General features: G+C 31.1%; 2 protein-coding genes across 2 annotated transcripts in view; both read left to right on the top strand.

Annotated features, from left to right (window-relative positions):
* LOC127733323 (ADAM 17-like protease) overlaps positions 1–8,340 on the top strand; it is a 53,617-nt gene extending 45,277 nt beyond the window's left edge. The window contains exons 22-23 of the mRNA XM_052242703.1: positions 1,452–1,505; positions 3,300–8,340. Coding sequence (XP_052098663.1) covers positions 1,452–1,505; positions 3,300–3,440 — 195 coding nt within the window. The 3' untranslated portion in view covers positions 3,441–8,340. The remainder of the gene's footprint in view (positions 1–1,451; positions 1,506–3,299) is intronic.
* Positions 8,341–12,172: 3,832 nt separating this feature from the next.
* The window catches only part of LOC127733293 (WD repeat-containing protein 91-like), a 36,333-nt gene continuing 27,521 nt past the window's right edge, over positions 12,173–20,984 (top strand). Inside the window, exons 1-5 of the mRNA XM_052242653.1 lie at positions 12,173–12,314; positions 17,242–17,506; positions 18,399–18,521; positions 20,403–20,485; positions 20,772–20,893. Of these exons, the coding sequence (XP_052098613.1) occupies positions 12,192–12,314; positions 17,242–17,506; positions 18,399–18,521; positions 20,403–20,485; positions 20,772–20,893 (716 nt within the window). The 5' untranslated portion in view covers positions 12,173–12,191. The remainder of the gene's footprint in view (positions 12,315–17,241; positions 17,507–18,398; positions 18,522–20,402; positions 20,486–20,771; positions 20,894–20,984) is intronic.

Raw genomic sequence — 20,984 nt, 5'->3', positions numbered from 1 at the left:
ATGGGTCACTTTCAACTTTGACATTATGCATTATTGTTTTTCCTAAGTTATATCACCTGATTATGTGGAAAAATAGCCAAATTAAAAATTTTTGTTGATTTTTTTTTCAAGTGTACCTACAATGTAAAGAACTGTGTTGTAAAAGAGGTATCTCTTGTGTCATTCTTGAGTTATTTCATATTTTTGGTTTTCCATTTGTTTGCTAAACCATGTCATCTGTTTTGAGTATATATATCCATGTCTATATTTCTTTCATTCCACTTACAGTTGGTGGCCTGTAGTTGCTTAAATCTGCTTCATTTGGACACTGTTTGATAATTGTCTCATTGGCAATCCTACCACATCTCCTTATTTTATATTGTGAGAATTACAATTTTACAACTTCAAACCTTAAATGTTCATTTTATAATTTAGAAACACTCAGGCCTCTAAGACCTACATTTTATGCATTGTTTACATTGATGTAGTTTATTTCAACATTTACATAACATAATATAAAGAATTAAGATAATTTTGACCTACTTCATGTAAACTACATTTCTGAAACCATTTAAGTTGACTTTTTCCTACATTTATAAGTAAATATAAAAATAAGAAGATGTGGTATGATTGCCAATGAGACAACTCTCCACAAGAGACCAAATGACACAGTAAAAGAAATAGAACATTAATATAATGGAATATGTAGACAGCTCTCTCACAAGCAAAAAACCCTTACTGTAAAATATAAGGGCATACACTACAGGCACGGGGACACATTTTATTGCATCCACACAGCACGAGTAACAAACCCTGCAGTAAATATAAAAATAAGAAGATGTGGTATGATTGCCAATGAGACAACTCTCCTCAAGATTCTAACAATGCAACTGATATACAGTTTGAAAGTTTAAAATAACTGTTCAAGTTAATGTTTGAAAGGACTGTCAAGGAAAATTCTTGAGTGCTGGCTTACTTTTTGAGATTTCTAAATTTAATTGATTTGATAAACTAACGAAGAGAGTAGTTGTGGTGAATGGGAAAACAATTTTGAGGGGTTGATGATGGGAGTATTGATGAAGGTCAGTGCAAGGAACTTAAAAAACAAATCTTTAAGGTATCAGTCAAACTCCATAGAAGATCTAATATCTGTTCTGTTTATGCCTTCAATACTCCACTATCATATAGGTTTCTGTAATTTTGATAAGTTAACCAAATTTTATTCTTATATTCTGATCGTATTGATAGTGAGATATGGTAGGGATGAGCTAACAAGAAATTGACATTGTTCCCCTTGAATGTACATTCAAAAGTGTCAGCAGATGTCTTGCATTCAAAAAAATGCTTGAAACAGATTTAAATGGGGTGAAGAAATTTAAAATTGTTTTCTGTATTTTATTTACCTGTACAATATATTCAAATATGAGGTAAAAAGCATTTATAAATAAACTTATTTTTAATTATTTTTTCAGGATCGAAAGAAATCTGAAGAAGATAAAGAAAGTATGGATTTAATGAATCATAGGGTAATGGTCTGTTAACTTTCACAAAAATCTTCTCCTCTGAAACAACTGATCCAAATTTAATCAAACATGGCCACAATCATGGGTATCTAGTTTTAAAAATTTGTCCGATGACCCTGCCTGCCAACCATGATGGCTAACAATAGAACATAGGGGTAAAATGTAAGTTCTGCCTATTATTTTGAAAACTTTGGAATCTTTAAAAAGCAAAAATGATCGGCAAGACAAAATCTACAAATAAGTCAACATGACCGAAATTTTTCCCATTTTTGCCTGTTATTTTGAAAACTGTTATAATGTAGATAGATAGAAATTTTAAATAGCACAAATGATCAGCAAGACAAATTCAACAAATAAGCTGTATGGCCGAAATCTTCAGTCTACTCATTATTGGAGTTATTGCCCTTAAATGATAATTTTTAACATTTTTTGGCATTTTTTGTCTACTATCTTGAAACCTATAATAGATTTATAAAAACTTTTAACAGGAAAAATTATCAGTAGGACATAAGATCTACAAATATGTCAATATGACTGAAATTGTCAGTTAACTCTTAATAGAGTTATTCCCCTTTAATGATGATTTTTACTAAAAAGTGGCCATTGTTGAAGATGCCGGTGAGCGACATAGGCTCTTAAGAGCCTCTAGTTCAATTAATCATTGATTTTATTTTAAAAAAATTAAAAAAATATAGAATAAGGAAAAATATTTTTGGAACAACAAATTTCAACAACCGCAGGAAACTGACTGAATTTTTGTATAGCTATTGAAAAGAAGATGTTTATGGTATACAATTATCAGTTCACTATATGTGTCTGTCTGAAAATATTTCATAAAAGTAGAAGCATTGAGCATGACATTCTATACATCTTATCCATGTTCTTTTCAAAAAATTTATCAGTGATACATATACTCAAGATATTTAAGTTAAAAATGATGTGTATGTGTATATAAACCTAGTGTACCATACTTGTCAACAAAACAGTACATATTTATAGTTGTGCATGATGCATGAATCTTATGTGGTATGAATTAATACAATGCAATGTTTAACTTTTAGTTCCCACTGCAAAATGAATGTGTTCTTTACCCTTCAGTGCTCATAAGCTTTTTGATTTATTTCTAGTATGTTTAAAATGTTATAGGACTGTTTACATTGAAAAATGAGTATTTCTATCACAGATTTGATAACAAGTCAAGTTTGCTTTCATTAAAATTTTTTATTAGGTTCTATGAAAGCACTGCTTTTGGTTTTTACAATTTATTTTTTGCTGTTTTTTTTTTATCATTATGAAATTTTTTTTACTATAAATGAACATTATTTCAGATGTATGCAAATTTTTCACTATAAAAATTAGAAGATATGGTATGATTGTCAATGAGACAACTCTCAACCAGAGACCAAATGATGTAAAAGTTAAGAACTATAGGTCACAGTTAACTAATTATTATTGAATGACGAAATTTACCTGTAAATACTGAGGGAAATTGATTAATATTGCATCATATAAACATGAAAGTAGCTGTTTTAAACTTTATTTAAATAAAACAAAAGTAAATTTGAAATAAAAACGAGATTAAGAATGCATTCAAGAAAGATTTAAAAAAAAAAACTTTCCAATTACTAACTGACATTTCATGACTAAGCTTATCTAACTGGTGATTTTTTTCTATGCAATTAACTGAAAGGCCACTAACCAGGCTATGCAAATATCTGGGTTTTGTAAACATAACTACACTTTTTGTTCTAGAATTATTGCTACTGATACAATACTTTTTCAACTGTTTTTTTTTAGGGGAGGGGAGCACGAGTTATTCTTCGTAGCGACGATCCAGCCATAACAAATTTAGGCACTAGAGCTCTTAAACCACGTATGAGACTCGAAAGAGGGAGGGCAGAACTAGAAGACCTAGCAGCAGCATCTGGTTTCCACTGACTTTAGAAATATAAATTAAAATCTAGTTTTGCTCAACAAGGCAGTACCTGATAGTGTTCAGATTGATGCAAAGAACTTAATTGTGGCAATATTTATGTCAGCAATATATTTTACAAGTTGAATTTTGTAATTTTGTTAATTCTCTGATCCTTAGATGCCATATTAGTGGGTTATTTACACATGCTGCCAATGGCTTTTTTCATCTCTTTATGCTGATATAAAAATTACACTTAAATAAAGCAGAAAATATTTTGAGCAGAACTATTTTGCTTATATATTTATTCCTTATAACTTAACTTTTTATGACTCATAAATTAATGAAGTTTTGATAACTCAGTTGATAAGCAAGTTATGTTTCAATTTATTATTTAATTATTCAAACTACCAAACATTACACTTAAAAATGGAACAGATGTAAAATCAATATAAGATTTAATTTGTCCACAGTTTGCTTCAAGTGTAAGAGGTGGATATTGTGTTAAACTTTGGTTTGTACATTTTGTATTCAACTAATAGTAAAGGTGAGAGAAAAGTAGGAGATATTTTACCAGATGGAGAAATTTGACCTCCCCACATTCAGTTGGTTAATCTAAAAGAAGGAGTAGGGGTGATTTCAAAAGACACATTTGATAACCCAGGATGTATTGATTGTCCATTTGATGTTCTTTCTATTGAAGATTATAGTCATAAACAACAAAATGTATGTTTAGATAAATTGAACAATGCTTACTATGTACTCAATGAGGATTTGACTAAAAATTTGACTATCCTTGTAAGGGTTGATCATGAAAAATTTTGATAACATAAAAAAAGAAGTAATAAAAAAAAACAGCATTACTAACCATTACAGTAGATGAACTTCTGAAATCTGACTTTATTCTTGTATGAGTGTTATACCATATTAAGTGTCTGTTAATGATAATAACAAAAATGTGATAGTGTAGTACCGGTATTAATTGTTTGTACCTCATTTATTTGTCTTGGCAGCAAAGATCATACATATTTAACATAATTTTCAGATGGAAAATTTAGTGACTAGTCACAAATATTGCAATCCAGGCATTTGAGACTGACCTATTTTTATGCCCCAGCCGTAGGTATGCCCCCACTGTAGCTGAGGGGGCATTAAGTTTTACCCTTGTCCGTCTGTACGTCCGTACGTACATCCCATAGTTGGTTTCCGTTCTCTAACTTTAGTTTGCCTCAACCAAATGTTATGAAACTTATACACAATGCTTATTACCACAAAACACAGATTAAGTTTGAATTTTGGTGGCATCACTTTAACCATTCTAGAGTTATGCCCCTTTACAAATGGAAAAAATTGCTGAATTTTTCGTTTCCATTCTCTAACTTAAGTTTGCCTCAACCAAATGTTATGAAACTTATACACAATGCTTATTACCACAAAATACAGATCAAGTTTGAATTTTGGTGGTGTCACTTTAACCGTTCTAGAGTTATGCCCTTTACAAATGGAAAAATTGCTGAATTTTTCGTTTCCGTTTTCTAACTTTAGTTTGCCTCAACCAAATGTAATGAAACTTATACACAATGCTTATTACCACAAAATACAGATCAAGTTTGAATTTTGGTGGTGTCACTTAAACCATTCTAGAGTTATGCCCCTTTACAAACGGAAAAATTGCTGAATTTTTCGTTTCCATTCTCTAACTTAAGTTTACCTGAACCAAATTTTATGAAACTTATACAAAATACTTATTACTACAATACTCAGATCAAGTACAAATTTTGGTAGCGTCACTTTTACTGTTTTTCAGTTATGTCCCTTTATAACTTAATATGATATGCAAGCGGGGGCATCATCTGTGTCCCCTGGACACATTCCTCATTTATTTAGTATTATCTTGCACTGGAAATTCTTAGAAAATGAAAAAATTTAGATGATACATTGATTAATAACATTTTTTCAAAATTGTGGCTTTATGAAAATGTATATATTTGCTTTGTTTTGATGACACAACTTATCTGTTACTTCAGGAGGTAGATTTGTCAAGTTGTGGTAAGTAAATGGATAATTTCAAAAAGTATTTTCGTTTTCATTTAATTACAGAACTTTACATATTGTAAAAAATGTACATGTTTATAGATTTAACTTCATTATAAAATTATAGGGAAAATATGTCAGTTTTTAATGCAATTTATTTGAATGAGGACATGACATGATTTTTAAAACTTCATTTTACTAGTATTTCCATGCATCAGTTTTCCTTTCACTTGGTTAGTTATACAAATGTATCGAGAGAATGCTTTATTTTTTTTTTTTTTTATAAAAGTTTACAGTTTTTGTCGAGCCTGCGACTTTTGTCGCAGAAAGCTCAACATAGGGATAGTGATCCGGCGGCGGCGGCGTTAGCTAACTTCTTAAAAGCTTTATATTTTAGAAGGTAGAAGACCTGGATGCTTCATACTTTGTATATGGATGCCTCATGTTACGAAGTTTCCGTCAGTCACATGTCCAATGTCCTTGACCTCATTTTCATGGTTCAGTGACTACTTGAAAAAAAAGTTAACATTTTTTGTAATGTTAAATTCTCTCTTATTATAAGTAGTACGATAACTATAATTGGTATGTGCGTACCTTGCAAGGTCCTCATGCCTGTCAGACAGTTTTCACTTGACCTCGACCTCATTTCATGGATCAGTGAACAAGGTTAAGTTTTGGTGGTCAAGTCCATATCTCAGATACTATAAGCAATAGGTCTAGTATATTCGGTGTATGGAAGGACTGTAAGGTGTACATGTCCAACTGGCAGGTGTCATCTGACCTTGACCTCATTTTCATGGTTCAGTGGTTATAGTTAAGTTTTTGTGTTTTGGTCTGTTTTTCTTATACTGTATGCAATAGGTCTACTATATTTGGTGTATGTAATGATTGTAATGTGTACATGTCTAGCTGGCAGGTGTCATCTGACCTTGACCTCGTTTTCATGTTTCAGTGGTCAAAGTTAAGTTTTTGAGTTTTGGTCTTTTTTTCTAATACTATATGCAATAGGTCATCTATATTTGGTGTATGGAAATATTTTATGATCTATATGTCAGTCGCGCAGGTTTTATATGACCTTGACCTCATTTTCATGGTTCATTGCTCAGTGTTAAGTTTTTGTGTTTTGGTCTGTTTTTCTTAAACTATAAGCAATAGGTCAACTATATTTGTTATATGGAAGAATTGTTAACTGTACATGTCTGCCTGGCATGGTTCATCTGACCTTGACCTCATTTTCATGGTTCATTGGTCAATGTTTAGTTTTCTTGGTTAATGTTAAGTTTATGTGACAGTTGTAATAAAGCTTTATATTTAGGACTATCAACATAATATCAATGATTAGTAAAGAAGGCGAGACATTTCAGCGTGTGCACTCTTGTTTATTATGGAATCAAGTGTTAAGATGCTTTATTTTCCTTGTTGGTCACTGATTTGAAATAAGTATGATTTTGACCATATAAATTTGATTAACATATTACTATTATATCTTGTATTGTATTATGTCAACTTTATAACTTAACACTGTATTAACCTGACAAATTGTAGACAACATGTACTTAAGTGTGTTCCACAATTTGTACAAAGTATTTTTTTTGGTGAAACTTTCTGTATTAACATCAAATGGTTTAAAAAAAATTTTCACTGCTACTAAATATTCATTAACTTTTCAATATGTATCCAAATTGGTTTAATCGCAAGATTCTCTGTTATCAATAATGACTTTCTGAGGTAAGTAGGACACACACTTATAAAAATGAATCTTATATTCTACCTAATTAGGATTAAGATTGTGCCATATTTGCAGCAGATTTTTCCCCACCTTATTACATGTATTAATAATAACATGTGTATGATAAACCATGATTTTCTAATGTGCAATTTTTCATTGTGAGGTTGTGCTATTCATTTTAAGAGTTTCATTTATATTCCACCAAGTTTTCGTGTACCAGTATGCATTGTGATTTACCTTAGAGGCACAATAGAAGAAAAATATCAATTTATTTAATTTTTTTATCTGGGATTTTTTTTTGCTGCAGTATTAAAGATTCATTTATGCCTTTTTTTCATGTACAATTGCATTTGCTCATGATTAATGAATGTAAGAATCTGTGACCAACTTAATTCCCTTAATGAAGTTTTATTTTCTTAAATAGCATCAACCTAGAGAAAAAAAAAATGGAAATCGGGCACAATTATTTTTGGAAAATTTTCACAAAAAGTGTTTTTAAGAAATATCTTCTTTGCACTGATAAATGATTTTTATGCTCCTGTCACAAAGTATTTGGCCTACATTGGCCTTTTTTTTTATTATAATTACTAATGATTTGTCATAGATTAAATATTAGGTTTTGTTTCTGTCACCAGCTTTGACAGAATTTATATTGTGTTGGACTAAATTTAACAAAAGTTGTATTTGTCTGTGTATTGATGAGTACATGTCAAGTTTCTGTTTCAATTTGGTTGAAATACTTTTCAAAGAATCATTGCACTTTTTCATATCTTACTTAAAGGGGAAGGGAACATTTGTGTCATAGTAATATATTTATTCAGCTAGGGATCTTTCTTTTTTCGATGGATAATCCTGAATATGCATGAAATATTTGCCACTGGATATTAAGCACATTACAATCTATCAATTTTTCCAGGAGTCGTTTTTGTTTCACTGATTGAAGTGTTGAAATGTTGGAACATATGTTTGCTCATATATTTATTTTATATTTTTATACATTTTTAGATTTTCTATCATTTTAGACACCTTTTTTCATGTTCTATGTATACAAGTGCTATCATGTTTATTTAATACATTTATTTCAAGTTGAATATGTTTATTCATTGTTTTATGAAATAAAATACAGACGAATGATTATTTCTGTCTGAAAAACTCATCAAAGATACCAGGCTTATAATTTTGTACGCCAGACGCGTGTTTCATCTACAAAAGAGTCATCAGTGACGCTTGAACAAAAAAACTTAAAAGTCCTAATAAAGTCTTAATTACATTTAGAGATTATTACGAACAAAATTATACTTTTCTACAGATTCACTTGAAAGTTACCTGTCGATTTAAACTTTTGTCTGTTCTATTGTCCCATTGAATAAATACAATAGCTATTGTTCTCTGTGTAGTTTATTTAATGGGACCTTTAAACTTCTTCTAGGAGAAATCTATCACTCATTGATTAATTTACTTGACCAAAAAATTATCTTCTTTGTTGATTGAAATACATGTATAAAACTCAGAAAACTGCATGTGATGTTGTATTTATTCAATATCAATAATATATTTTCAATCTGTTCAAAATAAACACTGATTCAATTATAAAAAGTTTATTTCTGACAAAATTTTTAGTATTGTTCCAATGAATTTGCATGTTTTTTGTGGTTGTTCAGTTATAGAATACATTTATGAAGGCCTTAATTAAAACATCATCATTTCTAGTTTTTGTTTGTCAAACACACAAAAAAAGCAAATTTTAATAGGTAAAATATTGAAAATTTGATCAGAAATCAACTTTCAATTTTTGAATCGGTGTTTATATTGAACAATTGAAAATGTATTTGTACTATTGAATAAATACAACATCACATGCAGTTTTGTGAGTCCTTATTTAGTATTGGTACATATATTTTCATCATTGAAAGTTAATTTTTTTGTTCAGGTAAATTAGTCAGTGAGTGATAGATTTCTCATTGAAGAAGTTTAAAGGTCCCATTGAATAAACAACACAGAGAACAATAGGTATTGTATTTATTAGATGGGACAAAAGAACTTACAAAAGTTTAAATGGACAGGTAACTTTCAAGTGAATCTGTCGAAAAGTATCATTTGGTTCGCAATAAATGGTATTTTGATTCACAACTCTGAGATAATTACTAGAAACCGAGATTACGGTTAAGGTCAGTAAGAAATCAACCTAACAACAAAGATTAAGCAAGAACAATCATACAGAGTTTTTACATATTTTATCCAAGGTAAAGAACAGCTAGTCAAACCTTAAAGTAGGGTCTAAGGAGCTGTTGAAAAAAAAAACGTGAATGCATGAGACAAAAATCTATGAAATACTTGCAGATGACATCAGTTTTTTTCCCTTGGTTTGTTTATTTAGGATTTACCAGTTTGGAAATCCTGTTGGCTAATAGATTTGCTTGTTTTAAACATCTGTTGCCTCATAGATAAACATTATTTCAAAGGAACAGAACTTTTATTGCTAATCTTTATCTTGATATTTACTGAAAGGTATCCAGCAACAAACCTAAGAGATGACACCTTATTATAAGACAATGTCTGCAAATTATTTTGACACTTGGTTAGGCAAATAAATAGACAGCTATGAAAACTGACTGGTTACGGTATATAACAGTCTAGTTAATTTCATGAAAAACAGCTAATATAATATCATGACTTTAATTTACTTTGCATATGTATTGTTTTACATTCTGGGGATTTGGACACCAAAGTCTGGTGACTTGAAATGGAGGTTTTCATATCCAAATCAAAGCTTTTATATTTGTGTGTCTGTAACCAAGATGATTTTTCCAAATTTTACATGAAGCGTAAATTGAACCTTTGGAGTTGGATGATTGATGATATCAAATTCCTTTGAAAGAAATAAACGTGCCGATTAATTAGGTTCTTGTTCTCTTGGAGTAAGATGGTCTCAAAACCTACACACACATTCATGAATTCATGTTTTGTTTGGTCACTCACTGAATATTATTCAATATCTGAATTCTAAGATAAGCTATTTTCATTATTACATTACAAAAAGATGTTGATGTTAGGGTAAAATACCTTTTTAGCTCACTTAACCCAAAGAGTCAAGTGAGTTTTTCTCATCACTTGACATCCGTTGTCGTCTGTTAATTTTTACAAAAGTCTTCTCCTTTGAAACTACTGGACCAAACAGAACCAAACTTATAGCCACAATCATCCTTAGGTTACCTAGTTTAAAATGTTTGTCCAATGATCCCACCTTCCAACCAACATGGCCAACATGGGTAAATATAGAACAAAGGAGTAAAATGCAAATGTTTGTTTTTTACCAGTATCTTGAAAACTGCTATAGAAAGAGAAAATCTGACAATACAGAAATGTTCGAAAAGTTGAGATCTACCACCTGTCTATTTACAAAAAGATCCTTTTATGAGTTATTGCCCTTAAATAACATTTTTTTGTGTTGCCTATTATCTTAAAACCTATAATAGAGCGTAACTTTAAATGGCAAAAATAATCATCAGGACAAGATCTACAAATTTGTAAGAACGGCAGAAATCTTAAGTCAACTCCTTATAAGAGTTAAGTCCCTAAATGATGATTTTTATCAGTTTTTTGTGTGTTGGTTTATTTTCTTGAACATTTATATAATAGATGAAGAGAAAATTCAAATTGCAAAAATAATCATCATGCAAGTCAAGATCTACTGATTTTGTGATATGACCGAAATAGTTTGGTTGACTCCCCATATGATTTATTACCTATAAATGATGGGCTTTACCAATTGTTACATTTTTGGAGTAAAAAAAAAGCCAATGTGTTAACAGCCAAAATTATCAAAAGGACAAAGATCTATGAAATTTTCAAGATGGCCAAAAATTGTCTCCTGACCCTTATAAGAGTTATTGCCCTTTAATGATGAATTTTACCAAATTTTTGCATATTTGACCAAAACAATAGTAGATAAATGGAAATTTGTAAACAAAAAAACATTAAATATAAGCAAGACACGAAATCTGCAAATATTATTAGGATCAACATAACTAAAATTTCAGTTGACCCCTTATAGGAGTTATAAATGCCGCTTGAAGATGATTTTCACCCAATTTTTGTATATTATACAAAAACAATAATAGGGAGAAACTGAAAACAGAAAAAAATTACAAGCAATACAAAATCTTCAAAAATGAGATATTAGTCATAAATTATAGCCTTAAGTCTTTAATGTTGGAGAGTTGCCATTGTTAAAAATGGGCATAGATTTGACAAGGTGAGAAACACAGGCTCTTTAGAATTTTCATTTTTAGCACAGTGTGTATTTTTTCCTATGGACTTTCGTATATGTAAACCAAAATATTGCATTTGTTCTCAATTGTATATAAATGTGTAGGGTCAAGTCATTTTACCAGATGGGCAGTAAGCGGCAGTAGAAATAAAAAATAAATGGCATTGTCCATTTCAGAGTATTTCAAATACCTATTCAGTACCAATTCTATGAAGTAGATTTTCCATTACGACCTTTGTCGGACTATTGGGGTGTCAGACAAATAGGTTGTCTAACTATCAGAGTTTCTGACCAGAGTGAGTGTTGGAATATCAAGGCGAATAAAAGATTGTGAACACCTCTGTCGTTGAAATTTGGTCAGGAAAATTGGAACCTTATCTTACCAAGAGATTTCTAATGAAGCACTACCACACATCAGAACATTTCATACATTAACGTCATAACAGTACAGGAAGGCATGATCTTGTAAAACCCTAGGAAATATACAGATGACATATATACTACAGAATTTTAATGCAAAAAAAAATGTTGATATTTGATATCGCCTCAAACTAGAAATTACTTCAAATTGATGTTTATTCTCTTAAATACCAGTTGCATTGTGAACAATTAACAACACTAATTTCGCCTAGTTTATTAAGCCATGAAGAAAGATTTGAAGGACAACTTTATATTTCCCGCGTAATTAATAACCAGAGTAGCCTCCCATAATATTCGGAAGCCCTCACGATTTAACAATAAATAATGGCTTCTGCTACTGGGAGGGTTGATGAACTTGTGAAAGATTATTTAATTTATCGTGGTTTGACGACTACATATAGAACATTTGAGGCAGAGCTAAAAAACGAGAAAGAAAAGGGTCTCAGGGTAAACATTTTGGATTCCGTGATAATTTTAACAATGAAATCATAAACACCGATCATACTCTCACTCTCAGTTTCGATTTTGTTAGCTTTCCTAGGTGTCATTTCCCTGATTGGATGTTCAATGCAATAGTCTTTAAAATTAATCATACGTTTATACATCACAGCAATTTTAGCAAATAAAAATATATCAAATTAGTGACCAGTAAAAGAGAGGCGAAAGATACCACCATAATTAGGGATATAATTTTAAACGTAAGTCGAAAACAAACTGACAATGCCATGTCAAAAAACGAAAAAACGACCAAAAGACAATCATTAGTTCCCTATTTACTCTATTCAGATTTTTTTTTATAAACTACCTCACCTTAAAGATATTAAATCTGTGCCTTTCACGACAGCAGAGACATATACATGTCTCTGACGACAGCAAGCCCTTCTTTAGATGAGATGTACTTACAACTTTGAGCCTTTAATTTATGTACATTTGTGTATATTCAACAATATGCTTGATTCCAATCGTTATCTTTCTGTCAAGGTGTTTGGTTTTATGTGATGTTATTTTTTGAAGTCATTTATGCGTTTGTTGGGCATAAAATCTACGTTAGTAGTTTTAGCTAAGGGATGAATATTCTAATGGGGATAAATTCCATATGGCTGATTCGATAACTGTTTTTAAAAGATAAAATTAATATATTTCATAAGGCAGGGTTGGATTATGTACATGAGAATAAAGACGGGTGTTTCGAAAAATGTCAAGCAGTCACAATTACTTAATCACTTCAAAGATGCAGGGATCCAGTTAGCCCATAAAACGTTTAAATGACTTGAGAAATCAGCGCATAATAAAAGAGTATTTCTGGTAAAGGAAATGATATGGATCAAACGTATTGCCATAAATGTATTTACACTGTTGGTATTTAGCTGAATTTTGTCTCAGAATGACCTTAGATCTGTCTCCGAATAGCCTTCTGATGTCAAGCAACTATCACTTTTTAATTACGGTATGATGTCAAATTTTTTAAATTGTGATGTCAAACTTTACAGGAACTTGTGTGATTTTAAGTAATGGCGGACAAATTTGCATCCAAGTGTAAATACATATATTGGACCTTAAGCATATGTTAAGCAAACAACAAGCATTCAATTGGAAAGACACAATGAACCTGATACCACTACCATGTACTTTGATATCTGTAAGCCTTGTCCTGAAGATGCCGATCTAATAGACATAACATGTCTACCAATCGACCTCTTTGAGTCCGTTGCTTTTCCGTCAAAAACTTTAATGAACATCATTTGTGCATTTAGGGGCATCGTCATTTCCTTCCCATGTTGAGCGAGCGGTTAAAAAAAAATATGATGCTATATTGCACGAATTATTCAGCAAATTAAATACTTAGTCGAATTGATAATCAGCACTGCTGTTATTAGGGAATTGTAATTAAGTACCTACGAAAGAACAATATTTCTAGTTTATCCTGCATACTGACGATCACGGAGGTGCTTGATGAACTTTAATAGTGCAGGGATACAGGAGGGTCCCCCTATCTGGTAAATGACGTCATAAAGGTGCGCATAATTGACAAACTTTTCCAGTGAAGGACATTACTCGAAAGTGGTCTATTAAAGTTGCAGTTTGCTTAAGTGTTGTTGTTATCAAGCGATATTTTGAAATGAAATATTTATTTTATTGTTTGTATTTACTAATACATGTATACATTTTTCATGCATGTACATTATGATACATTTAATGTTTTGATTAATTGATTATTTGTTTTTTGATTAATGTGGAAAATATGTCATGCTTATTACATAAAAAGAACAAATAAACAATAAATATATTAGGTAGACTCTGCAAATTGGATTGATCTGTATGAATAAAGTGACATATATACGAGTTGGGAAATGAAGGCAGTTTGGATACCTCTCAAAGAGTAATTGCAAATTTTCTTTAACATGCAGACCTTTGCCGACAAGAGGCATCTGGTCTTAAGTCCCCATTTGACTGAATGTTGCTGCAGATTTATTCATCTAGCACTGTAAAACATATGCCCTTTTGTGAGGAGTTATTTCCCTCGCAGAGAAACTGGGACCTGTTTCTTGACACTGAAAACTCCACCAACTGCCTCTAAACATCCTCCCTTTAACTTCCTTTTTGAGGTCACCTGGCCGATAGGCCAAGTGAGCTTTTCTCATCACTTGACTTCTATCGTCCTAGTCATCGTCTGTTATCTTTCACATAAGTCTTCGCCTCTGAAACTACTCGGCCATATTTAACCAAACTTGGCCACAATCATTATTGGGGTATCTAGTTTAAAAAATGTGTCTGATGACCCTGCCTGTCAACCAAGATGGCTGACATGGCTAAAAATAGAACATAGGGGAAAAATGCAAGTTTTGTCTATTATCTTGAAAACCACTATGAATAGAGAAAATCTGACAGGGGCAGAAATGTTGAAAATGTGGAGATCTACCTGCTGTCCATTAACATCAAAACTGACTTTTTATAGGAGTTATAGCCCTATAAATGTCAAATTCTATCAATTTTTTTCAATTTGGTCTATTATTTTAAAACTATAATAGATACAGAGAATTTTTTATTGGGATAAATGATAAGCAAGAAAAGATCTACATATAAGTCAAACATGGCTGAAATCATCAGATGACTCCGTATTGGAGTTATTGCTCATGAATATGGATGATTTTTACCAATTTCTTGCGTTTTTGTCTTGAATCTTTTAAAAAACTGTATTAGAAAAGAAACTTTATAAAGCCAAAATGAACAAGTCAAGATTGACAAATAAGTCAAAACAACCAAAATTGTCAGTTGACTCCTTAGTGATGTTATTGCCCTTTAATGAAGATTTTCAAATTTTTTGCATTTTTGCCTATTATTTTGAAAACTATATAAATAGATAGATAGAAACTTTATAGAGTAAAAATGATCAGCAAAGACAAGATCTACAAATATGTCAACATGACTGAAATTGTCAGTTAATTCTTTATAGAGTTTTTGCCCTGTCATGATGATTTTTACTTAAAAATGGCTAAAAATGGCTATTGTTGAGATGCAGGTGAGCGACACAGGCTCTTCTCTGAAGTACTGCGCCAAATGCTACCAAATTTAATCTGAATGTTCTTCAGGGTATCAGGGGCCTCGGTGGCCGAGTGGTCTAAGTAGTTACTACTGTGATCACTAGCCAGTCAACACTGAGGTTGTGAGTTCGAACCCCGCTCGTGCAGGTGCACTCGACTCCAATCTTAATTGTCTAGGATTGTCAGTTTTCCTATCGAAGGTCGGTGGTTTTCTCCGGGCACTCCGGCTTCCTCCACCAATAAAAACTGGTCGCCACGAAATAGCCCAAAAGCGGTGCTTAAAAGTGGCGTTAAAAACACCAAAAATCAATCAATCTTCAGGGTATCTAGTTTAAAAATTGTATCCTGGGATTTGATCCATCAACAAAATTCGAAATCATCAGTTGACCCTTTACAGTAGCTATTGCCCTTGAGAGACCGTTTTTACCCAATTTTTGCATTTTTTGCTGATGTGAAATTGTTAAAGCCAAAATTTCCTACAAAATAAGATCTACAAATAAGATTACATGGAAAAATCATCAATTGAATCCTTATAAAAAAAGAAACATTTAAATATCGCTTCAAATTAGAATTTAGTTCAAATTACTGGGAAATGATGTCTATTCCCCCAAATACCAGATGCATTGTGAAGAATTAACAACACAGTTAATGGCTTTTCACTAAGTTTGTTAAGTCAGGGAGAAGATTTGAAAGACACATTTTTGTCCTTTTTAATTCCTTTATAGAACTTTATAGATTCAAACTAAATTAATCAACTTCTTCACATATTTGTTTGAATATTTGTTTAAACTAGTGTTGTCAAATCGAACAGTTTTGCCTAAACCGGTTAGTTGGATAACCTTTCGACCAATTAACCGGTTAACCGGAGGTTAAGTTGATGTGTATAAATCTTATCTATAGTACCCTACAAATGTACGTTTTAAGGATACGATCAATTGAAGTTTATTCTTGGGCATTATAAGGCTTGGTTGTGAGCATTCCTGGTGAAGTTTTACTTTTCATTATCCATATATACTACCGTATCTACTATGATGTTTGTAATAACTTCAGTTTGAGAAGATGAAAAGCTTCTTGATCTCGTCAAATTGAAAATGTCTGAAAACAGTGATAGTTTCATTTTCTCTGATGTCCTAGAAAATAATATGGAGTGTTTCAATTTGAAATGATTAAGCGTGCTACTCGTACCATCCACTATACAATAATTCCATTCACGTTGATTTGCATTTCACTATTTTTGAGTCGGCATTTCGTTTAAAGTATGACAAAGCCTTGGATGATGTAGGTGGCAGTTTTGAGATGAAGGTCTACGCAATATTAAATCAAAAATGAAATACTGATGTAAATCGTAAAATTTAATCGTGTTACAACAGTTACTGTTCAAAATACATTTATGCTAATTATGTTTACTTAAGATCTTGCCCCGAGCTGGATAGACAAGTTGTCTTTGTTCTAATTAATTTAATGTTTTTGGGATTAACAATAGCAATCAATATACTTGACAATTGATCTGTCAAATTAATTACCACAAGGATCATTTCTAAATTGAACAAAAAGTATGAATGATTTCAATATACATTTATATCAAATCTATTAAAATTGAAAAAAGGGTCCGGTTAACCGGTTAGCGTTTTTGGTATTCGATATTTAGTCCTTCTGACGGTTAATCATTGACAACACTATATAGTTTAAACATGCACATTGTTTTATAATATTCATATACTTTACTGATGAATTTCAGCATAAATTATACATTTTCCTTCAATAAATTGATGTTTGTTCTTTTTTTTTTCTTCATTTCTACAGATTTTTACTAAACATTTGTTTTTTTATAGGCTGATCGTATTCTAGAACAATTGCAGACATATGTAGTAAACTATGATCTTTCTAATTTACGAGAATATTGGAGTTACTTGAATCAAAGACTGTTTAGTCGCCTAGAAACAAGGTATTTAAGCAGTGTACGAAAATTAGAAGTAGGATTGTTAAAGTTTTATCTGGTCAATGCTCAACAACTTAACAGACATGACAGAGTTACTGATTTCTTTGAAAAGATGACACCAGAATTACAGAATCAAGCAGAATTTAAAGACTGGTTTGGTATGTTTTCTTTTTCAATTTGCAACAACTTTGTAATGTTTCATGATATGTTTTAGTACTTATAGCATGTGTGTAAATACTTTATTATGAAGCAGGGAAATCCAAATGTGTTACAAATTTTTTGTGGTCGGACAACATTTATGATTACAAAGATGGATAAACCGAGAGACATTACCTGATTACTGTTACTTACACATTCTTCATACTATAGAGGGACCTGTTGGGATATTTTAAAAAAATTCAGGATAATTTTACAAATGTATGTGCAACAGAAATATAACCAATCTGATATAAAAATATTAAAAAGATTTTTTCTAAACTTGTATGTTTCGCCTATGAGAGTCCAACTTCACAAAAGAGAGGCAAAAGATACCAAAGTGACATTCAAACTCATAAGTCGAAAAATAAACTGACTATTGCCATTGCTAAGAAAGAAAAAAAAAGACAACAGACAAACAACAGTACACAGAACACAACATAGAAAATTAAAGACTGAGCAACACGAACACAACATTCTTAATAATGGATCACAGTAAGTGATCTTGTTTTTAATCAGAATGATATGCTACATAGGTATATATATATGTCTGTCGTATTTGTTTTTCATCAATTGTTTTGTTTTAATTTAGACTGTTAGTTTTCTCTACTGAATTGTTTCATCTTTTTCTTGTCTGGGCCTTTTATAGTCGACTATACGGTATGGGTTTTTCTCATTGTTGAAGGCCATCAGTTGCCTATAATTGCTTACATCCACTTTATTTGAATTTGGTGGATAGTTGTCTCATTGGCAATCATACCTCATCTCCTTATTTTTATATATTTAGTATTAAACCATAAAAATGATTAATGTAGCCATATGAAAATATAATCATTTATTTTTTTTATTTTTCAGCCTTTGCCTTCATGAAGAATCCAGAAGAACACAGTAATTTCTCTATGTATTTCACCAAACAATGGCAAGATACATTCTTCCTATCACTGTACAACTTTCTAAGTGTTATCATACAGACTATGCATATCCTTTGTGTTGTACAAAATATCACATTTATCACTTACTGGTTTATTTGCATAATATTGAATATTAAGGTTCAGACTCAGACAAAAAAGATGATTTATATTGTTTGTAGATAATGATTAAGCAAAATTTAACCCAGTTAGTTTTGAATTCTTAAATCATGATAGTAGATTTTCTTATTATAAATTAAAAGCACTTACAAGTACTGTGAATGCAATTCAAGTATATAATATGGGGTTACCAAAAAGAAATGAATGCCCCAATTTATATATACAGTATCTGAATTACCAAAAATTTTAAGTAAAACCATGACATAATTGTGAGACAAATTAACTTTATTGATATCAGTGAAATTTGTTTCCCTAGAAATAATTATGTCATGGAATTAATCATTTTGACATGATACAATGAAATACCTGTTATAAATTTTCAATAAAAATCACATGAATAGGAACTTAAATGGCTATGAGTTTCATGTGTTTATATAATGTCCTGCTTGAAATCAATTGATGCAAGATTTTACTGTTTAGTGAAAAAAATATGAGAAGGAGGGAAAGAGATCATACATTTAATATACATGTGCAATTTTGTTATTCAGCAATTAAACAGTTTGAGGAAATCATTATATTATGAAAATTGTCCCTAATGATAAAACCATATTACAATGTATATTATCTATATGAAAATAAGAAAATGTGATATAATTGCCAATGAGACAACTCTCTTTATATGAATAAAATAATTAGATAACATGTCAATTTTAATATGAATTAAAAGAGATTATGAGTGTCAATGAAAACACAACCCTACAACACAAACAAACAACACGACCAAAAAACACAACCCTACAACACAACCAAACAACACAACCAAACAACACAACACAATCAAACAACACAACACAACCAAACACCACAATCCTACAACAAAACCAAACATCACAACCTTACAACACAACCCTACAACACAACACAACCAAACTACACAACCCTACAACACAACCAAACAACACAACCAAACAACACAACCCTACAACACAACCAAACACCACAACAAAACTACACAACCCTACAACACAACCAAACAACACAACCCTACAACACAACCAAACAACACAACCAAACTACACACCCCTATAACACAACCAAACAACACAACCAAACATCACAACCAAACAACACAACCAAACTACACAACCCTTCAACACAACCAAACAACACAAGCCTACAACACAACCAAACAACACAACCAAACTACACAACCAAACAACACAACCAAAAATCACAACCCTACAACACAACCAAACTCAATATGAATAATTAGTGATATGCTGAATATTTGGATAATTTTGATTCACATATTTTTTTCAATATTCATATAAAATAAACAGGCATGATATTTTATGCATGCTTCTCAAAGCAATATCATGGGAGTTTCATTTTGTGTACTGGAATGATGGGCTAGCATTATTGGCCTTTAAAATTCAAACAACAAAATGTTGACAACTAAAGTGAAAATAAACTTGAAAGATGTACAGTACATATATTCATACTTTAAAGAAGTTCTGTACATGTTATCATTCTTGAAAGAAGTTATGTACATTATTCATACTTGAAAAATGTACAGTACAGGTATTCATACTTGAGACAATGTACAATACATGTTTTCATACTTGAAAGATGTACAGTTTATGTAATTATACTTGAATGATGTACAATACATGTATTCACAATTGAAAGATGGACAGTACATTTTCATACTTGATAGATCATCATGATTAATTCATCAGACAAATTTCTGATGCTATTTACAAAGGTTATGTTTTTTTTTCAAAATGGTTCTCAGACTTTCTCAGATTTTGTTGACCTTAACATTTAATACCATCGCCAGTTTTATTGAACTTTGACATTGAACACAAAAGGATGAAAGATTTGCAAGAAGAAAATGAGAAGCTGAAACAACAAGTAAGAAAACATATTTAGAATTAGTAGAATTAAACTTCAAGATCTTGGGAGATCTTACTTTCAGATTTAATATTTTCATTTATTAGCTTTATTGTTAAAACTTGATATTCACATATCCTTGATGAAAAGTGTCCGATAAATTTAACAGTTAGAATCTTTATTTATTGGCTACATAGTTCAAAATGTAATCACAGGTTGTAATGAAAATCAAGTAAGTTCCTAAAATCCTCAAATAGCTTAATTTGGTCTGTATTTGAAAATGAAAAAAAAATATATTCTGTTGCAGTTAAGGTTTAACAACCAGCCTGTTAGTGCAATACCAAGGAGATATGATTCTGCATCATCAGAAGGTTTAAACAGATCAGCTAATTCACTGGAATTGGTGTATGATTTTTCTGGATTTGAAGAGTAAGTATTGGTGGTGTCCATAATTCCTAATTGCATCCCAAAGAAAGAGTCATCAGTGATTATCTTAAAAAATAGCACCTTACACCATGTT

This window comes from Mytilus californianus, unplaced genomic scaffold (genome assembly GCF_021869535.1).
Source record: "Mytilus californianus isolate M0D057914Y unplaced genomic scaffold, xbMytCali1.0.p SCAF_3, whole genome shotgun sequence".
In the NCBI taxonomy this organism is placed as follows: domain Eukaryota; kingdom Metazoa; phylum Mollusca; class Bivalvia; order Mytilida; family Mytilidae; genus Mytilus; species Mytilus californianus.
This window is presented reverse-complemented; position numbering and strand designations above follow the sequence as displayed.